This window comes from Mustela nigripes, chromosome 13 (genome assembly GCF_022355385.1).
Source record: "Mustela nigripes isolate SB6536 chromosome 13, MUSNIG.SB6536, whole genome shotgun sequence".
NCBI classification, from domain to species: Eukaryota; Metazoa; Chordata; class Mammalia; order Carnivora; family Mustelidae; genus Mustela; species Mustela nigripes.
Genome location: NC_081569.1, coordinates 39608089 through 39630002, shown reverse-complemented (window position 1 = coordinate 39630002; position 21914 = coordinate 39608089). Strand labels below are relative to the sequence as shown.

At 36.8% G+C, this 21914-nt stretch overlaps 1 protein-coding gene and 1 long non-coding RNA gene across 3 annotated transcripts; one reads left to right on the top strand and one right to left on the bottom strand.

Annotated features, from left to right (window-relative positions):
* The first annotated feature begins 830 nt into the window (after window positions 1-830).
* On the top strand, window positions 831-20495 carry GTF2A2 (general transcription factor IIA subunit 2). Of its 2 annotated transcripts, none has more exons than XM_059372041.1 (5): window positions 831-974; window positions 12520-12641; window positions 13411-13515; window positions 17924-18050; window positions 20202-20495. In XM_059372041.1, exons 2-5 carry the CDS (start codon window positions 12570-12572, stop codon window positions 20225-20227), a joined length of 330 nt encoding a protein of 109 aa, XP_059228024.1. In that variant the 5' UTR covers window positions 831-974; window positions 12520-12569; the 3' UTR covers window positions 20228-20495. The 2 variants fall into 2 exon arrangements, with proteins under 2 accessions (XP_059228024.1, XP_059228025.1); XM_059372042.1 differs by lacking the exon at window positions 831-974 and adding an exon at window positions 1075-1247.
* LOC131999253 (uncharacterized) lies at window positions 17121-20195 on the bottom strand. Its single transcript, XR_009399062.1, has 2 exons — window positions 19504-20195; window positions 17121-17210 (listed from the first exon to the last, which is right to left on the bottom strand). It is a non-coding gene; the product is annotated as an uncharacterized LOC131999253 (long non-coding RNA).
* Window positions 20496-21914: the final 1419 nt, after the last annotated feature.

Genomic DNA, 21914 nt, shown 5'->3' with positions numbered 1-21914 from the left:
AGACTTTTTGTTTCTTTTTCTGTAGTCTGGGTGTTACTTCCTATTCTTCAAGGGCATGAAGTATTCATCCTGTTTTAATTTTAAACGTTACCTTAATTATCACACTTTGTATTTTATAATTTAGAATCATTTTAGTAGTGGGTAATCCAGCAATAAAAGTTCAATAAGTGGCTGAAAACATGCCATAAATGAGACTCTGTTCTGCTTATAGGCCTGCTCAGAGAGTGAGTCTACTTGGTAACACTTATGTATTTACTCCTTAATCACTGTTCAGCTACTTAATGGCAAACAGCTGTACACATATTGCTGCCTTTAATCCACATTTAGGATACCATTTGGATTTTTATAAACCCATATATATTGAAATGTTTGTCTTCCATTAGGTACAAATTTTAAATACAAATTCTCCCACATTAAAATTCTTCAGGAATCACAAGCGCTTGCTGGGCTAAGTGAATTGCAGCCCTGTTTTGAATGGTAAGTCCTGCTCTAATCTTCACAATTTGTCTTCAATTTAGTATTGCAACATCTTCAACAGTATTACCTAGAACATACTTAAGGCATAGAGTGTGACTGCCCTAACATTCCTAATTGTGTATCTAACAGTGGATAAGATTAATCTCTCAAAGTTAGAATTCCCTTATGCATGATTTGGCAAACCTGGTGAATTACTCGGAAAGGAAGCAAGTTCACCTGTCTGGGGCTTGAAAGCCGCTGGCCCCACGCCCCTCCTCCCTCCCCACTCCATCCTCCCCAGACCTGTCTGGACGGGCGCGTCGGAGCGGGGCTGGGCGGGGCCTCCCGGCCCACTCGCATGCTGTCACTTCCAGGTTCGGGGAGCACTTCCGGGTCGTCGGCACAGCTCTGCGGCTCCTGCGGCGGCCGAAGAGGTGGTCGGGAAGTGGGTGCTTCCTGCTGGACTGCTGGCTGCTCCGCTTCAGTCCGCTCCGCGGCGGGAAGCGCCTGCCCCACAGGTACTTGGTGAGCCGGGCCCACGCTCCCTGCGGTCCCGAGAGGTGGGGCTGCGGTTGGTTGGGTCTTGGAGGGCTGCGCGGAGGGCAGGGGCCCAGGGTGGGCCCGTTACCGAGTTCGCTGCCGGGTGGCCCCCGCGGCCGGTACCCGCGAATGAAAAGTGCGGGAGGCGGCGGGAGGCGGTGGCGTCCTCTGCCGGGAGGTTTGTGGTCGTCGGGGCGCCAGCCGAGCGGTCCTGGGGAAGGTCCTCAGCCCAAAGCGGGAATTTTAGTCAGGTGAATGTCTTTACGCATCTTGATTTTGTCAAATATCAGGAGCGCGCATTCCGTGAGTGTCTCATTCCTATGCTGCTTCGCTTATTTGAAGTCTGCCTTGAACTTCCAGCCAGCTCCCTCAGGGTAATGAATTTAAACAGGACCAGGACTACAGAGTTAATTCCGAACGTGGAGCCCTTGTAATTTTCTCAACTGCAGAATGAAGGAGCACGAAATTGATGTGGCGGATACCAGATCTAACAGATTTGAATACTGCATAAGAAATTTTTAAGAATCTAAGATCCTTGAAGCAAGTAACTTTAACATGTATAAATAACTTAGAGCTCCTTTTTAAATTAGCATTAGTTAGTTTCAGGTTCGTGTTTTCGTTTTCGTCAAATAAATAGGAGAACCGGAATTGCTGGATCATTTGGTAGTTCTATTTTTAATTTTTGAGGAACCTCCATACTGTTTTCCACAGTGCTTGCAGCAGTTTGCATTCCCGCCAACAGTGCACAAGGGTCTCATTTTCTCTACCTTCTCGCCAGCACTTATTTCCCGTCTTGTTAGTAATAGCCATTTTAACAGGTGTGAGGTGATATCTCATTGTGGTTTTAATTTGCATTTTCCTGAGCCTTCGTGGTCTTAAACATCTTTTCATATGTTTGTTGTTGACCTGTATGTGTTCTTTGGGAAAATGTCTGGATCTTTTCTGCCCGTTTTTTAATCGGCGAGTTTGCTGTTGAGTTGTATGAATTCTTTATATATTTTGGATATTAGCTTCTTATTACATACATGATTTGCAGATAGTTTCTCCCATTCCAGTATGTTGCCTTTTTTTTTTTTTTAATGAACAATTATGTTTATTTAGTATTACTTTGAACCTCTTTGTTTGGCTGTATGACTTGTGTTCAGAATTCCAGTTTCACTTGTCCTCTCTAATACTTTTATATTGTGTATGTAGCATATATATAAAAGTCAGTATTTTGAATGATTCAAACCTTCTGTGTCTGTTTTACATTGGCTCCCTCTACTATATTGTGTCCCCAGCCTTACAACTACAAATTTGTTCTCTGAATCTACATGCTTTTTTATCCTCCTTTCTGGTTTTCAATTCCACATGTATCCAGTATTATACCTATTTGCCTTTCTCTCACTTAACTTCATTTAATGATAATGCCCATTATATCGATTCCTGCTATGAATGGCAAGATTTCATTCTTTTTATAGCGGAATAATATTCCATTGTGATATATTCCCCACAGTTTCTTTACCCATTGATGGACACTTAGGTTGCTCCTATAGCTTGAATATTATAATATTGCAGTGAACAGATATATTTCTTTTCGAGTTAGTGTTTTCATTTTGGGGGGCTAAATACTCAGTAGCGGAATTGCTGTATCATATGGTGGTCGTGTTTTTAATTTTCTGAAGAACATCCACACTGTTTTCCATAGTGGCTTTACCAATTTACATTCCCACCAGTAGTGCACAGGGGTTCCCTTTTCTCCATATCCTCACCAACGCTTGTTATTTCTTGTCTTTTTGATAATAGTCATTCTGACAGATGTGAGGTCATACCTCATTATGGTTTTGATTTGCATTTCCCTGATGATTAGTGATGTGGAGCATCTTTTCATGTGTCTGTTGGCCATCTGTATGTCTTCTTGGAAAAATGTCTATTCATATCTTCTGCCAATTTTTAAATTGAGTTACTTGTTCTTTTGCTCTTGAGTTGTATGAATTATATATTTGGGATATTAATTTCTTATATGATTTGCAAATTTTTTTTCATTCAGTAGGCTGCCTTTTTGTTTTGTTGGTTTCCTTTGCTGTGCAGAAGCTTTTTAGTATGAGGTAGTCCTACATTTGTTATTTTTGCTTTTTTTAATTTTGCTTCCAGTGTCAAATTTAAAAAATTATAGCACCAGTGTCAGGGAGCTACTGTAACTGTGTTTTCTCCTAGGAGTTTTATAGTTTCAGGTTTTACATTCAAGTCTTTAATCCGTTTTGAGTTGATTATTGTATATAGTGTGTAAGTTAGTGGTCTGGTTTCATTCTTCTGCATGTGTTTGTGTAGTTATCTCAAGACCATTTATTGAAGATACTGTCCTTCCACCCAATAGATGGTCTTGACTTCATTCATTGAGCATCTGTGCATGGGTTCTTTATACGGGCTATTAGATTCTGTTGATGTGTGTGTGTGTTTTGTGCACGTACTATACTGTTTTGATTATCATAGCTTTCTGATCTTGTGGGATCAGGGAGAATGATTCCTCCAGCTTTGTTCTTTCTCAAGATTGCTTTGGCTATTGAGGGTTTGGTGGTTCCATACAAATTTTAGGATTGTTCTGTCTCTTTGAAAAATACCGTTAGGATTTTGATAGGGATTGCATTGAATTGTAAATTGCTTTGGGTAATAAGAATATATTATTAATATTAATTCTTCTAACCCATGAGCATGGAATGTCTTTCCATTTATTTTGTCATCTTCAGTTTCTCTTATTAATGTTTTGTAGTTTTCAACATACAGGTATTTTCTCTCCTGGTTAGATTTATTTCTAGGTATTTTGTTCCTTTTGATGCAGTTGCAAATGATTATTTTATTTCTCTGATAGTTTTTGTTATCTTACCTTTTCCTTTCCAGTTTGGATGGCTTTTATTCCTATTTCTTGCCTAATTGCTCTGGAAGGACTTCTAGTACTTTGTCAAATACAGTAATTGGGCAGGAATCTTGTCTCGTGATCTCAGAGGCAAGGCTTTTAGCTTATTGCTGTTGACTGTGATGTTAGCTATGGGCTTGTACTGTGTGGCCTTTATTATGTTGAGGTATGTTCCCTCTAAATCCACTGCATTGAGAGTTACCATAAATGGATGTTGAATTTTGTCAGATGCTTTTTCTGCATGTATCGAGATGGTCATAGGATTTGTATCCTTTATTTTGTTAATATGGTTTATCACATTGGCAGATTTGATGCCATTGAACCATTTCTCTACCCTCAAATAAATCCACCTTGATCATGGTGTATGATCCTTTTAATGTATTGTTGAATTCAGTTTGTTAATATTGAGGATTTTTGCATGTATATTCATCAAGGATATTGGCCTGCAATTTTTTTTTCTTGTGGCATCCTTGTCTGGTTTTGGTTTCAGGCTAATACTGCACTCTTCAAATGCGTTTGGAAGAGTTTTCCTTTTCTATTCTTTTTTAATGATTTATGTATTTATTTGAGAGGGGGAGAGAGCACGTGACTAAGCGCCCAAGTTGGGGGAGGTGCAGAGGGAAAGAATCTTCATTCAAGTAGACTCTCCACTGAGTGGGGAGCCCAATGTAGGGCTCAATCCCATGACCCTCCTCTTCTGTTTTTTGAAAGAGTTTGAGAAGGACTGGTGCTAATTCTTCTTTGAATGTTAGGTAGAATTTATCAGTGAAGCCATCTGATCCTGGACTTGCATTTATTGAGAATTTTTTGTTTACTGGTTAATCTCCTTATGTGTAATTGATATATTCAGATTCTCTATTTCATCACTGTTCAGTTCTGTGCTTTAAGGAAATAATTTCTTGTAGGTTGCCCAGTTTATTAGAATATAATTTTTCATAGCAGTCTTTTTAAGATCCTATTTCTGTGAAGTCAGTTGTAACATGTTTTTCATTTCTGATTTTATTTGACTTTTTTCCAGGTGAATTTTACTAGAGCATTGTCAGTTTTATCTTTCCAAAGAGCCAGCTCTTTTTTTCATTTGGAATTGCTAGTTCTTTTAAATCTCTATTTCACCTCTTTTTTTTTTTCTTCCTTCTGCTTATTTTGGGCTTCATTTATTTTGTGTGTGTTTTTAGTGTCTTGAGGTGTAAAATTAGGTTGTTCGTGAGACTTTTCTTATTTCTTAAGGTAGACATTTATCAATATGAATTTCCTTCTTACAGCTGCTTTTGATGTAGCCAATAAACTTTTCTTATGTCTCAAGGCATTTTTTTATTTCTCTTTGAATTCTCCTTTGACCCACTGGTTATTTAGTAACATGTGTGTAATCTTCACACATTGTGAATTTTCTGGGTTTCTTTGTATAATTTCCAGTTTTGTGCCATTGTGCTCGTATAAGATGTTTGATATGATTTCAGTCCACCTAAATTCATGTTTTGTGGCCTAAACTGTGATCTATCCTGGAGAGTGTTGCATGTGCACTTGAGAAGAATGTGTATTCTGTTGCTTTTGGATGGAAGGTTCTGTGTGTATATACGTTAAGTTCATCTGGTCTGACATGTTCTAAGACTGATGTCTCCTTACTAATTCTCTGTCTGGATGATCTATGCACTGATGTAAATGGAATATTGAAATCTATTATTGTATTGCTATTTATCCCTTTAGGTCAGTTAATATTTTTTTTAATATGTCTAGGTGTTCCTATGCTGAGTGCACCAGTATTTCCCAATATTCTGTTCTGTATTGGATGGACCCCTTCATCATTATGTGACACATATCTTGTCTTATTACAGTCTTTATGTTTAAGTCTGTTTTTTCCGATATAAGTATAGTTGCATTAGTTTTCTTTTGGTTTCCATTTGCATGGATTATCTTTTTCCATCTCTTCACTTTCCATCTGTATATGTTCTTACATGTAAAGTGAATCTCTTGTAGGCAGCATATAGATGAGCCTGGGTTTTTTTTAATCCATTCAGCCATTCTCTGTCTTTTGATTAGAGAATGTAGTGCATTTACAGCTAAAATAACTATTGATTGGTATGTACTTATAGCCATTTGTTAATCGTTTGCTGGCTGTTTTTGTACTTCTTTTCTTCCTTTCTTCTTCTCTTCCTTTGTGGTTTGATGACTTTAGTGGTATCCTTTATGTTTTGTGTTTTTACTATAGGTTTCTGCTCTGCGATCACCATAGGCTTACATACATATAACAACTTTTGTCTATAATAGTCCTTTTTTTTTTTTTTTTTTTTTTTTAGATTTTATTTATTTATTTGACAGAGATTACAAGTAGGCAGAGAGGCAGGCAGAGAGAGAGGAGGAAGCAAGCTCCCTGCTAGAGCAGAGAGCCTGATGCGGGGCTCGATCCCAGGACTGTGGCATCATGACCTGAGCCAAAGGCAGAGGCTTTAACCCACTGAGCCACCCAGGCGCCCCTAATAGTCCATTCTTTTTAAGTGTAAGTAACATACAGTGTTAGTTTCAGGCATTACAGCATATTAATTTGACAGTTTTATACATTACTCAGTCACCACGATAAGTGTAGTCACTGTCACCATACTGATGTTATTACAGTATTGTTGACTATATTCTTTATGCTGTACTTTTCATCTCTGACTTATTTTATAACTGGGAGTTTATACCATTTACTCCCCTTTATCTATTTTGCCCATTCTTGCCACTGGCCTCCCTTCTGGCAACCACTAGTTCTCTGTATTAGAGTCTGTTTTGTTTTGTTTTGTTTTGTTTTGTTTTGTTTTAGAATCCTCCTGTAGGTGAAATCATATGGTATTTGTCTTTCTCTGTCTGATTTATTTCACTTCCCATAATACCCTCTGGGTTCATCTGTGTTGTCACAAATGACAAGATAGTCTTTTTTACAGCTGAGTAATATTTGTTTATACTACAGTTCTGTAGGGAGTTTTGAGTATGATTGATACACACAATGTTACATTAGTTTCAGGTGTACAGCTAGTGATTAGGCAAGTTGATACACCTTATGTTCACAAGGGTAGCTACCATCTATCCTGTTACATTGCTTTTCAATATCATTGACTATATTCCTTATGCTGTACCTTTTATTCTCATGACTTACTCATTCTATAACTAGAAGCCTGTATCTCCCTCTCCCCTTCACCCATTTTATCCAACTCCTCACCCCTCTTCCCTCTGCCAACCATCAGTCTCTGCTTACCCATCTGAGTTTATTTTTTGTTTATCCATTTGTTAGGTTGTGTGTGCATGGGTGTTTTTTAAAAATCTTTTGTTTCCACTTGTGAGTAGAATCATATGGTATTTATCTTTCTCAGTCTGAATTATTTCTCTTATTATAAGACACTCTACCTCCATCCATGTTGTCTTAAATGGCACGATGCCATCCTTTTTTATGTCTGAGTACTAGTCCATTGTGTGTATATATACCACATTTTCCTTATCTGTTTTTCTCTAGATGGACACCTGGGTTCCATATCTTGGCTATTGTAAATAATGCAGCAACAAACATAGGGGTGCATATATTTTTTCAAATCAGTGTTTTTAATTTTGGGGGTTAATCCCTACTACTGAAATTACTGGATTATATGGTATTTCTGTTTTCTTTTTTTTTTTTTTTTGAGACCCCCCATATTGTTTTCCACAGTAGCTGCCCCAGTTTTCATTCCTGCCAATGGTACAAGAGCGTTCCCTTTTCTCCACATCCTCTCCAACATTTGACATTTCTTGTTTTTGATACTAGCCACTCTCATAGAATGAGTGAAGTGAGATCTCATGGTTTTGATTTGCCTTTCCCTGACGATTAGTGATGTTGAGTATCTTTTCATGTGTCTATTGGCCACTTACTTGTATGTCGTCTTTGGAAAGAGGTCTATTCAGGTTTGCCTAATTTTTAACCAGATTACTTGATGATTTGGTGTTGAGTTATAAAAGTTCTTCATATATTTTGGATATTAACCCCTTATCAGATATATCCTTTGCAGAAATCCTCTCCCCCGACCTCACAAGGTTGCCTTTGGTTTTATTGATGGTTTCCTCTGTTGTGTAAAAGCTCTTTATTTTGGTGTAGTCCAGTAGTTTAGTTCTTGCTTTTGTTCCCTATGCCTGAGGAGACCTATGCATAAATAAGCTGGTAAGGGTAATGTCCAAGAGATTACTGCCTATGTTTTTCTTCCAGGAGTTTTATGATTTCAGGCCTCCCATTTAGGTCTTTAATCCATTTTCTGTTTATTTTGTGTATGGTGTAAGAAAATGGTCCAGCACCATTTATTGAAGATTTACTCTTTTGCCTGTTGTATATTCTTGCCTCTTTTGTGATAAGTTAATGGACTGTAAAAATATGGGTTTATTTCTGGGCTCTGTATTCTGTTCCATTCACATGTCCTTTTTTTATGCCAATACCATAATGTTTTAATTACTTTAACTTTGTAGTATAGACTGAAATCAGGAAGCATGTTGCCTCCAGCTTTGTTCTTTGTCGGGATTGCTTTAGCTATGTGGGTTTGTGTTCTGTATAAATTTTAGGATTGTTTGTTGTAGTTCTGTGGAAAATGAGAGTGGAATTTTGATATGGATTGCATTGAACATGTAGATTGCTTTGGGTAATATGGGCATTTTAACAGCATTCTTCCAGCTCATGAGCATGGAATATCTTTCCATTTATTTTTGTTGTCTTCAATTTCTTTCTTCAGTATTTTATAGTTTTTGGTGTACACGGCTTTCACCTTGCTTAAATTTATTTTTAGGTATTTTATTCATTTTGATGCAATTGTAAATGGGATTATTTTAATTTCTGATAGTTCATTGCTGACTTAGAGCTATGGTCTAAATAACTCTTAGACTGTTGCCAAAAGAGTATGACACAAGATTTGGTACTCCTACTTTGTCAGGTGTATATCTCCATTGGGACCTCTCCTTGTGCTTTTTAACTCTCCCCCACCCACCCACCCACATACTCAGTTTTTTGCCCTCATTAATTTACTGAACAGATACTTATTTGGCTTCTGTTATGAGTCAGTTACAGGTACTTGCTTTACTTAAGTGAACAAAACAGACAAAAGTCCCTGTTGGAGGATGTAGAAAGTAATTACATAATGTAATTATTGGTATTTTAAGTACGGCCATCAGTGTAAGCCTCATTAAGTACATATTATACTTGAAGGAATTACAAGAACCAAGTGGATGTGGATGCCTGGAGGAAGAGTATCCAGGTAGAAAGAGCCGCCTTTGCAAAGGCTTACATAGGGAGGTACATGTCTTGTCATGTTCTAAGAATAACATGGAAGACAGTATGTCTGTAGAAAGGTGAGAGCAAGGGAGAGATCCTAGGTAGCCACATTTTTGTAAGGATTGAGTAAAATGGAAGCCATGGGAGTTTTGGAGCTGAAAAGAGATATGGGCTGCTAGATTGGGATTAAAGTGTAGGGACAGCAGGGAAGCAGGGCAGCCTAGTAGGAAGCTGTTTCAGTAATCCAATTGCAGATGACCATAGCACAGACCAGGGTGATAACAGTGGAAATGGTGAGAAATGGATGGATTTTGAATGCATTTTGAAGATAGTTTACAGGATTTTCTAGGGATTGGATGTAAAGGTGAGATGAGGGGAGTAGGGGAGGATTTCAAAGGTTTTTGCATAAGCCCATCGAAGTATGGAGTTACCTCACCTAAAATAGGAAAGACAAAAAGTAAAGATGTTGAGTAGGCAGTTGGACCCAGGAGTTCAAGGGCAAGGTATAGGAAAAGGATGAATCTGTGAGCTTAAGAGAACAACCCAGAAAGCGTCATGCCCCAGAAGCTTAGCCAAGATCCTTTATCAAAGAGGAAGGGGTAATTAGCTGTGTCAAATGATTAAGTCTGGAGAGGAGTGAGAATTTTGTGTTAGCTTTACTAGTGCCATTGGTGACCTTCACCATCTGTTTATTTTGAATGTTGGAGGCAAAAGCCTATAAGGAGTGAGTCTATGATGAGTGAGTAGAAGAGAAAATGCGAGAAAAGGAATGAGAAGGCACTGAGTACAGACAACTCTTAGGAGCAATGCCACACAGAGAAATGTAGTGCAGCTAGTGTGGAAAGGGAGTTGAGACTTTATTTATTTATTTATTTAGGAAGATGGGATAAGTAGCCACCTGTTTGCTGCTGGCAATAATCCATAAAGATGGGAAATTTGACGGTAAGGGAGAGGAGGACTAATTATATTGTTGGAACGATATTCTTGAGTGTACTAGAGAGAATAGGCTTGATGCAGAGATAGAAAGATTGTATTTGCATAGCAGCATGGATAGTTTGGCTATAGTGACTGGCAGGCAGGCAGAGTATGTGGTTACAGATACTGGTAGATGGTTTGATGCCATTTGAGAGTCTGGAAGTTTTCATTGCTTCATTTTCTTCAGTAAAGTAGAAAACTTTGTATTATACTTAGACAAATTTATAATATTTGATAATAGTTTTAGACATAGCACCAAGTGACTTACTAACAAATACTTACTGAATACATACTCTCTACTAGGCATTGTTCTAGATGGTAAATATATAACTGAACAAAGTCCCCATCCTTATGGAACATCTCTTTTAGTGAATGGAAACAATAAGCATATATATGTCAGCTTCAGTGAATGGTATGAATGAAAATAAAGTAGTATAAGGGGTAAAAGAGGTAGTTCCTTTTTATAGGTTGGCCACAGAAGTTTTTTCTGATGAAGTGACATTTGAGCAGAGGTCTGAATTAAATCAGGGAGTGAACCATGAAGGGATCTGGTAAGAACATTTGAACCAAAAAGGACAGACAGTGCAAAGACCCTAGTGCAAGACTATCTTGCCATACTGAAAACCAGCAAGGGACCACCAGTATGATTGCAGCAGAGGGAATGAAGGAATAAGTGGCAGAAGGTTAGTTCATTGAGGTAATGGAGGACCACAATTGTGTTTTTTACTCTGAAACAGGATGCTGCTATTGGAGGTTTTGAATAAAGAGGGATTGGGGTAATTTGTTTTGATTTATGTTTGAAAAGGCTCAGTGTGGCAGCTGTAGGGGCAGGGGTTTTACTGGCCATGGTAGAAACCCGGAGACCTCTTACGGGGCTATCATAGTAATCTTGCTGGTAGATGATGGGGACTTGATGGTGTAGTACTGGAGATGGTAAAGGTTGTCAGCTTCTGGCTATACTTAGAAGAGCTGGAAAGATTGACAGATTAGATGGAGAGTGAGAGAGAAGCTAATGTCGAATGTAAAATTGGGGGTGGGGGGACTAGATTTACTGTTTACTAAGGTGGGTGAGGTGAGGGTAGAAAGGGTTTGGAGGGACAGTACCAGGAATTCAGTTTTTGATACATTTCATTTGAGCTTCCTAATTGGTATTTCCATTCATTGGCAAGGAGGCAGCTTTATATAGGGCAACAAGGGGAGAAGGACTGGAGATAGACATTTGGGAGTCATCAGCAGATAGCCTAATACTAAGGGAGTTAAAGCATTTAGAGAAGACCTAAGAAGCCTTAGGGCACTCAAGTAGAAGTCAGGTACCTGCAGAGGGATGGGCCAAAGAAAACAAATACAGTAGTATCCAGTGAGTTAGGAGGAGAGAATGAAGTGTGGGGCCCCAAAAGCCAAAGAAAAGGTTTCAAGAAAGCATAAATGATCTCATATCAAGTGTTCACAGGTATATAATGTGAAGACTGATAACCAGTCATTATTTTTGCTGAGTTTTGCCTGATAACTCCATGTATATGTCTCCTGTCCATCTCTAAGCTGAAAGTGCCACGAGGTCAGGGATCTTGTGTATGACTTGTAGCTCAGTATTTGTTGAATCTCTACTACTGTCCCACTATTCAAGCCCTCATCTTCCAGTACATTCACCCTGGCATCCCTCCCATTGGAACAAATACATTCATGCCATCTTCTTCATACTTAGACCTTAATACTGTGGGACAACTTACAGTTCTCTCTACAGACTGTACCATTTTCATACCTTTCAGCCTATGATGATCTGCTTTTGCTTGGCTAAAGTCTAGCTTAAAGAATCAGGAAGCTTTTGTTAACAAGTTCACTCAGTCCACATACACTATGTACGTCTATCATGGTGCTTATTCTCTACTGAGTTAATTGCTGTTTTGTATATCTGTTACCCTCTGTAGAGTATAAGGTTTTTAGAGTCCAGGAGCATATTCTATCCATCTTCCTCCTGCCTAGCACAGTGCTATCTTCTTGGTAGGCACTCTATAAATACCAAATGTTAATTAAGAATAAAGAAAATGAAGTGGAGGGCATTCACATGTGAGCCAAACATTGTCTGCATCACTGACTGATGGTAAGGAGAAAGGAATAGTAGTACACAATAAATTGATTCTAGATTAGGTCAAAAGGCAGACTTTTAAAAGAAATGGTAAGGATGTACCTTTTAATAAATATATCTATGCTTTGTATAAAGGAGTATAAATGCCCATGTCAAAGTAACAAAAAAAAAAGAAAAATAATTTTTAATCTTCTTTGTGTTACTTATATAACAGTTTGCAATTATTACAAGTTATAATAGCATATATTAGGATGTATGAAGTAGACTATATTCCATTCATGGTTTATAAAGTTTAATATTTTCATATTAAATTTTTAGGACATCAATGCAAGCCTGAATAAGAGAAACCAACTTCTTTCTCCTAAGCCATGGCATATCAATTATACAGAAATACAACTTTGGGAAACAGTCTCCAAGAGAGCCTTGATGAGCTCATACAGGTGGGAGACTAAAAACCAACTTTTACTTAGATGAGTCTATAATAAGTTTTGTTAGAGCCCTTCTTGCAGGCAAAGTAATGAGGTTAAGTACCTTGGAATCTTTGACCCAGCAAGTCAGTAATTATCCCATCCTGACTACAGGGCAGAAAATATAATGAAGATCAAATGACATAGTTTAACATGCCCAAATTTTCAAGGATTTTTGTTAAACATAAAAATTGAGATTATTGGTTTTCTCTTACTTATAAAGCATAGTCTCTGTAGCTTTAAGATAATTTTGGACTATTTGATAGTCTTTGAGATTTAAATTTGAATTTATATTTCAGTTTTAGGAGAAGTAAACTTTTAAAATAAACTCATCTAAGAACATAATAAGTATTCCCATTTGTTTTCATAGATTTTATGAGCTTTGATGAGATTGGGTTTTTAAAAAAATAGATTACTGGGCCTGCTTTTTTTTTTTTTTAAAGAAACTGCATTCCTTCAGTCGCTGAAATGCCTCTTTCCAGACACTGTAAAAGAGTGATAGAGTCTTGTCCTGGGAGTGCAACATCACTGCATGTCTTCTTCTCCAAATTATGTTTGTGTTAAGATAGTGCAAGAAAATTTCTTCAGGCTTTTACTCCTTAATTGTCAGTATGTTAAAGAATACGGGAGTCTAGATTAAGAGGCTCTGGTTAACCTCAGTTAAATTTTAGATGATAATTCATACATATTTTGTCTTTAATGTCCTTCCCTAAAAGGATTTATGACCTTTACTTTTTCTCAGTCTCAACAGATCACCCCCCAACTTGCCCTTCAAGTTCTACTTCAGTTTGATAAAGCTATAAATTCAGCATTGGCGCAGAGGGTCAGGAACAGAGTCAATTTCAGGGTAAGGATATTTTATTAAATCTAAAAGCTTGCACTGGTGGTTAACAACAGTGCTTTTAAGGACCCCTTCATATTTAGGAATCATAAAAGGAAGCGACGGTTTAATTATACTTTACTTTTAAGTGACCTCCATACTAAGTTTGCCCACTTAATGTGAGACAGTTGTTTTTAGATTTTTGTTCCATTGTTTCACAAATAAGCTTATGTATGTTTGGCTGCCTTCCCTGAAGAGTTACTGAGATTTCAAGAGCCTGAACCTTTACCTGCAGGATTGAAGGTAAGTGACAAAGTACTCCCTAAAGCTCACTTCTGTTTTTCAAACTCTGATCTTCACCCATTCCATGGAAGTGCGTTCATGTTGCCTCCCACCGACTCTTATGAAGACCTAAACTAGTAGATCATGGTCTTTTCTGGTAGCTTGATCTCATTTGAACAGTAATCCCAAACTGAACAAAATTGTCTTTCTCAACTTGATGGTAAAGTCAAACTAAAAGCCCACTGAAAGTATCATGGTGAAAGAAGTAATTTTACCACATTGATACGGATATTGGTGGAGTCAGATATGTATCAGTGTACAATGATATTTAGTTATATGTAATATTTATGCTTATGATGTTTTAAGGGATACCATACAGTAGAAATTAAAAGGTTACACTATATGAAAAGAACATAGAGGTTAATTCGCTTTTAAGAGAACCAGAGCGTTTGGGGGTTTTCTTAAAGTTTTGAGCTAAAAACTTATTCAGCAAACACTTCAGTGCCTGTTACATACCAGGCATTGTTGTGGATATTGGGTTGGCAGAGAACAAATTTAGTGAAGGGATAAAGCATGCATGTTATGGAATGTTTCGAATGCTTAAAAGTTATCTGGAGTAAAATATATCTTTATAAAATTTTATAAATATGTTCTTGAATTTTTAACAGTAATGATTTTGGCAAAAGTAGGTTGCTGTTTTATACAACCATGTGTACAAATCTGCCAAGATGCTTTAATTTGAAATCAATCCATGTCGATACCTGATAGTTTTCTAATTGTATTATTGTCACTCTCCAGTTCCTTTTAGCTAAATTTCTGTTGCATAATGTTTGGTAAGTGTGTGTATTTTTAAAAAATTAGCTTTGAGATCTGACTTTACCACTCTTGTTTTTTCTTTTCCTACTTTTCTAAGCTCAGGCTTTCATTACCTACCTCTCCCATTATGGCAGACTTGATCAATTTTATGTCCAGAAAGTTTGCAAATAACGTGTTTTGCTTGGTGGGACATATGACAAAGGTAGAAGAGATCACACATTGGTCATTTCTAATTTTCAAAGGCATTTGGCTAGATCACATTGAAATCCATATTGTAGTGAATTTTACTGACCCCGAGGGCTCGTTGAAACAGTACTCTTAGATAACGTGGTAAATTTTTTTGTTTGTTTGTTTTAAATCCTCAAAAGAATTTCATATAACTGAGATCATTTTGTAGAATGTTACAGGGGGAAAAATCTCCTTGAGTATGAGAATTAAGATTTTAATAATTTCTAATTTTTAGGAAGAACATTTCTTTTAAAGAGTCAACGTATGCTTTTGATAGAATGTATGCTGGCAGGTGAGAGTTGTAATTAATGTTAAATACTAAACTTCTGATAGTAAACATTAAAAGATTTAATGGTCAAGAAAAATCACCCTCTAAATTCCCTGTCTGTTCCATTTTCTACAATAAACAAGATATCTTAACTGTAAGAATGTTGCCCAGTTGTAGATTAATGTTTAAAAAAGAAACCTGTATTTATTAAAGGTGCATTCAAGATACTGTTTGCCAGATCAGTTACTGTGGAAATCAGTTACTTGACCAAAGCCCAATATCAGAATTATTTTTTAATATTTATCCCTCTTTCTCTGCCTCAACCCTCACTTGTTCTAGTGCATTCACTCTCACACACACACACAAAAAAACACACAACTTAAAATATATCATCTTGTGTTCACATTTTATTAAGCTTTTGTTGGCTCAAAAGCATTTAATATAGCAATAAAATAAGTGAAACATTTATATAACAATTTCAATATATATTTGAAAGTGAATCGTCACACACTAGGCATAAGGCCCAATGACATGGCCTTGTTCAGATAATTGGCATAGCTGTCCCTAATTAGGTATGACAGTAACATTACACACAAGTTCAGGGAGGCTAGAAATGAACATTAAAATTGGCATTTGGCTGTGTAGTCTTCCAAAGACTCAGACTATAGCTAAGGAGATCTACTTTTTTTTATAATCCTTTGTTAATCTAATAAGACATAATAGTATGTCTTACGTGGTTTTCCATGCATTAATCTTACCACTCCACTGAAACTCTTCTTGCCATGCCATTGCTAAACCTCATGCATAATTTGTGATATTATTGATTAGTCCTGGCTTCCATTCTCTGACTCCTCTCTTTCTCAGACCCTTTGTAGTTTAATTATTGGTATTCCTTACGTTTAGCTAGGGCTCCACATAGTCCCTGAATGAATGCTTCCAACCCTGTGGCTCTAAAGTCAATGGGCTTATGCGCCCAGGCTTTCTTCTACACACCAGCTGGTTATTGCACATGGTGATTTAGAGTGCACTGTTACTGGAGCCAGAATCTTGAGGGTTAACAGATTTTGTCTCCCCACCATGGCAAATTGGTTGAGAAATTTTTATTTTTATTTATTTATTTATTTTTTAAGATTTTACTTATTTAGAGAGGGTGGGAGAGGAGCAGAGGGACAGGGATAAGCAGACTGTGCTGAACGCAGAGCCCAACAAGGGACTCAGTTTCATGACCCTGAGATCATAACCTGAGCAGAAATCAAGAGTCAGATGCTCAACCAGCTGGGCCACCCATGTGCCGCTCTCTCCACTTCTGTTGACCTCTTTGCTGCTGTAACAAAGCCACTCTCACCTCTCGCATTCAGGCATCTGCTGCCTCAGCCTCCAGTCCACTCTGCCTCCAATCAGCTCTTCCTGTTATCAGGAGAAATGCAAATCTGATGATACTACTTTGTTCAAAATCTTCATTGACCTAAGACCTTTAGGACAGAGCAAAAGCTTTCCAAGGTTCTCCAGGATCTTCAGAACCCTTGGGACTTCCTGACACATTTAGTTTTCTGGAACTTACTGTTCCCTTTATATATGTGTTTTCCTTTCCATTGTCCCACCTCTCCCTGGACTTTTACTCATTTTTCAAAACTTAAACTTCAATTTATGGGAGAAGCCTTCTGTGCCCCATGTGTTCCATACCCTTGGGTGCCCCTAGCTTATTACTCTTTCATGATACTGCTATACTATATATTTTCTTACTTTAATACGCTACCCGAAGCTTGTTGATGACAGGAATCATATTTGTATGCTCAGGGCCTAGCACAGTCCAACAAATAGTACTTACTCATGTTTTTAAAATTTCATTAAGTCATTCATAGCCTTTATAGTTTCCCTGATCCTTCTCACTTGATAGAACACTAGATACACTGTAGTTTTTACTATTATGGGTACCACTGCAGAGAATGTTTTTCTGAATTGAAGGTTTGAGGCATATAAATCTCTGACCAATACTACATTTCCTTTGTGAAGATTCCATGTGTAGGTATGTCTCAAGTTTTTATTACATTCAGTTGGTGTCTGTCTGTGCACTTTCACCCCATTCTTCAAAAATTTCCTTTTAATGTTTAAGCACATATTCCTGCTCCTAAAAAAAAAAAAAAAAATCATTTGCACAGGACAGTAATGTTGTCGTTTTGGGGGCTGATAAAGTAATTCATCTGAGTGAAGCACAGGTTGAAAACAATGTTTCTGGATAGTCCCTGCTTCTGCACAAGTTTGGAGTTAACACATACAATAAAAAGCAGTAGACCTTGAACAACAGGGGTTTGAACTGCATGGATCCACTTAGATACAGATTTTCTCAATAAATACAGTACTGTAAAGGTATTTCCTTATCTTTCTTTTCTGTAGCTTTACTGTAAAAATACAGGATATAATGCACGGAATGTTACAAAATGCATTAATTGACTATGTTATTGGTAAGGCTTCTGGTCAACAGTCATTAAATTTGGGTGGAATCTAAAGTGGTGTGTGAATTTTCTACTGCGAGAGCGGTGAACTTTTGTCATGTTGCCACAAGAGGGCAGTAGAAGTACAAATTTAAATTTCCTTTCAACTTTTCCCTCTTTCAGGTAAGTTGCAGACTCTAACAGTGCTGAAAATAGTCTGCTAACTACAGTATATAACTCTTAGTAAAGTTACATAGGGTGGTTTTTTTTAAATTATTGGGTGAAGATCTTAAGGTAAACATTAAATTGCCCTGCTGTTTTAAGAATTAGGTACTTGGTAGCTGAGTTCTCAAATTGCTTTGGGGGGAAAAAATGATTTCATGGTATGTCTAAATGTTTTGTTTTAAAGGGCTCTCTAAATACATACAGATTCTGCGATAACGTGTGGACTTTTGTATTGAATGATGTTGAATTCAGAGAGGTGACAGAACTTATTAAAGTGGATAAAGTGAAAATTGTAGCCTGTGATGGTAAAAGTAAGTGTTTACCTAATTACTGTGAAAGCAAAGCTGCTTGAAATCTTGTTCTTGTGAGTCTTTAGAAAATCTTTGCCTGAAATTATGGGGGGAAATGGCTTCCATCCCAGCTAGATTCTGAATTCCTGATCTCAATTCTCAAACAGTCCTCTCAATGACTTTAGGTGTGAACATTTCATAGGACATGTGGACTGTCTCCACACCTTAAATTTCTGTGAGTTAAAAGTAAGCAGGGTAAGGGATTTTTTTCCCCCCATGTTAGTTGCAAATTTGAAGTGTTTAATTTTTGAAATTTATCCTAGTTTCTGTGTTGCTGGATGCCTATACATGTTATATTTTTAAAGTAATAATTTAAAGATTTTAAAATAACTGTAAGAACCTTATCAGGTATAATTGTAATTTACCATTCCTGATCTATCTGTGCAGATAGATTTTCTGTGGCAGATCCAGGACCTTGTTTAAGTCAAATGTTTCAAAACCTATACATCTTTCTCTTCCATGATTAGCTATTTCTTTTTTGCTAGTTATATTTTAAATATATTTTTACTTTATGATCTGAACCATTTATGTCTAAACAGCTGTTCTGAAATACAGAAGACTATAACTCTCTAAGAAGGGGAGTTTTGAAAAGCAAAAGAAACTGTACAAATACCTTAAATTTCTCGGGTTTTGTTTTATGTATTTTGGGTTTCAAAAGAAATAAGCTAACCAATGAAAAACTGTAAAGAAGATAGAAAAGCATAATTTGCAACACCATCTGTAGATAACATCACTTAATACTTAACTTTCTAGTCTTATGTATATGTTTTTACAGTAATATACATCCACATGTATACACATTTGCCAATACATCATTTTTCAGGGCTGCATAAAATTATACCCCTCCCCCCACTTTTTCCCCAAAGAAATAGTCTCTTTTGGGTATCAGAAAGTGTCCAAAACTTAGCAACATTTCAATGACTTGCACTTTTCAGGTTAGCTAGGAGTAATCATTCTTAAATCAACTTTAAGCAAAGAGGACTTTTTAATATAGTTATCGAATACTTTGCTATAATGACAGAAAATATGTAACTTTATAGTTTTGGATTACAAGATGTTAACATTTCTGCATGTCAAACAATGTGTACTTGTTTTGTATTAAGTTTTTACCAGACTCTGGAATTTGGGCATTAATTTATAACTTCTGTATCTCTGTCAGAAGACCAGCAGTAGTCAGTAAAACTTGTACCTACAGAAAGTGTTCTCTGTCTGTACTTCCCAGTAGCCACATATGGCTCCTAAGCATTTGAAATGTGCTAGGGCAACTAAGAAATATTAATGTTTTATTAACTAATAGCCACACATAGCTAGGCAGTGGCTACCATGTTGAACATTACAGATACTTTTGCCTACAGATGCAAGATGAGCTGTTTTTTCAAAATTCAGTAGATGAAAAGTAGCAAATCAGCCTTACCTATTGCCATAGCTTCTGAGAAGTTTGCCCCACTTCCAGTACATGGTATTAACTGATCTCTGCTGAGTGTTCAGGAAGAGCTTCAGTTGTGTTCCACGTGTGCTGTCAGCAGAAAAAAAATACAATCTTAGAATGTTTTCTTTCCTAAAGTAAAATATAAAAAGTTTGGCATCTAAAAGTAGAAGTTCAAGTAACAGAGAAACTACCATTCCTTAGTGACCAAATAAATGAGTGCTACTATGAAGTAAGCCCATTTTTTCTAAAAGTCAGTTTTCTGACATAGGAAGAGTGATAGTGGCTGGAATTTTGGTATATGCCTCACCAGGAATTAAAATACAATTTTCTTCTGAAAATTGGTTTAAATTTTGGTTTAAAATTTGAGGACAGTAGAGGACCTGATAGAAGAAATGGTCATGTAATAGCCCTAGGAACCAAACCAGTATAACTTATATAATGAACCAAGTAATACAATTTGGTTTTTCAGTAACATAACTATGGAGAATTAAGAATTATCCTCTTACCTATGCCTTAAATAACTTTCAAGTTCTCAGGGCAGTTCTTTGATCAGCTTCCCTCAGGTTTACCTTCTCTACTTCCCCAGCCCTCACACCACCATTAGTTCTTTTTTTTAAGAGATTATCAAAGTATTTAAATTTTAAATTGCTCCTTGAATTTAATCTTTCTCTCCTGTTTCCTAGATACTGGCTCCAATACTACAGAATGAATAGAAAAAAATTGGCTTTTTTATGCCATCTTCTGTTGTTATTCATCACTTTTTGAAGAGAAGCATAGAAGAGACTTTTTTAATTTATTCTAGCATTGCGGAAATGACTACACTGTGCTATATATACTACCAGAATTCCAATAGGAAGAAGCTTATAACTATAGCCTCTTACATTACTTTTTCAGCATGAAGAAACAGAAGTTTTTTTTAACAACAAACATTGTTGCCTTCCTAAGAACATTCTTGAATAAATTCATTTTAAAATTCACTGTGAGTAATAAGTGGTACAGCTATTAAGCTAGCAATATGAGGATATTAGATAAGCATTTGCACCATCTGCCTTACAAAGGAAATTAGGAAATGCATTCTCTTCACTGAAGGGAAGTGAGTTTCATCAGTAGGGCAAAACCAAATTCTGGATTGGGATAGGTCTTTTTTAAAAATATAAAACCGAAGTACAATTCAATTAGGAAAAGTTAGACAATCTTTACACAGCTTCCATAACCAAAACAAAACTAAAAAAAACCTAGCAACATGAAATAGTCTCTACATGACATGTAAATAATTTGTTAAGCTGGCCATATTGGTCATATTTCATACATTTTAAAATTATCTACATCTTAACAGTTACTAGACTTCTAATAAAAAGTCCTACCAAATATATGCCATATCTTTGTGTACTCAAAAGAAGTTTCTTTGTTTGTCAGTCTAAGTATATATAATGAAGAATGTGGCTTTTCTAAAGTATCAGAGGAAGAATATTGGGCACTGGGTAGGTTAAGTAACTGAAATTTAGCAGCTGATGATAGATGAGTCAAGACCAACTACTTTTAATAAGGATCTGACACTGTTTATCGTTTAGTGAGAGTAGGCTCTCAAGGGTCCCATCCAGTGGTCACCTGCAATTAGTGTGCCAGAGCCACACTGGGATGAAAAATTACCTTTTTCTCTCTCTCTGAAAGTTAATGCTGCCGCGAGATAATAGAGTTGGTGGTAATCTTCAGGAAAACAGCTTTTTACAAACCTATTAAAATGTTCAATAGCTTTTTGTATTAAACATAGTCCCCCTTTTTTCATTTGTAGAAGCACATTGTATAACAAGTGTCATTTTTTAAGCAACCACTACTCAAGTGTGATCACTTTTCGCTTTAGCACCACAGACTTTGTAAGATAATAACAAGCATAACTGACTATTACAAGTGAGACTAAGTGCTATATGTGTGACCTAGCTTTTCCTGGATGAGTGTCACAGCAACCCAGAAGAACTTTGTTCCCCTTTTACAAATTAAGAAACCAACTCAACCTCTCTGTACCACCAAAGGGTACATAATTAGGACTTTCCTCAATTGCAACTAATCACAACCAAAGCTTTTTTACTTTGGAGGTTCAACATAATGCTTAAGGGATAGGTGTGTTGATAATAAACAGTAGTGGTAGAAATTTCTGGTTCTTAAAGAGTAAGTCATGATTTAAACTTTTTTTTTCCCTAGTAATAGTCACTTATATCTTACAGAAGGAAGAACAGGGCTGGAGTTGTACACTTGTTTGGGAATTTAAAATCCTGTAAATGGTATTGGTAGATTGTTTTTCTGAGAAATGGAGAAGCATTTCTCCTCCCCGGGTGAGGACTTTGGTGTAAATGTGGCTGACTGACCTGACCTACTAACTGGAGTGATAATGACATAGG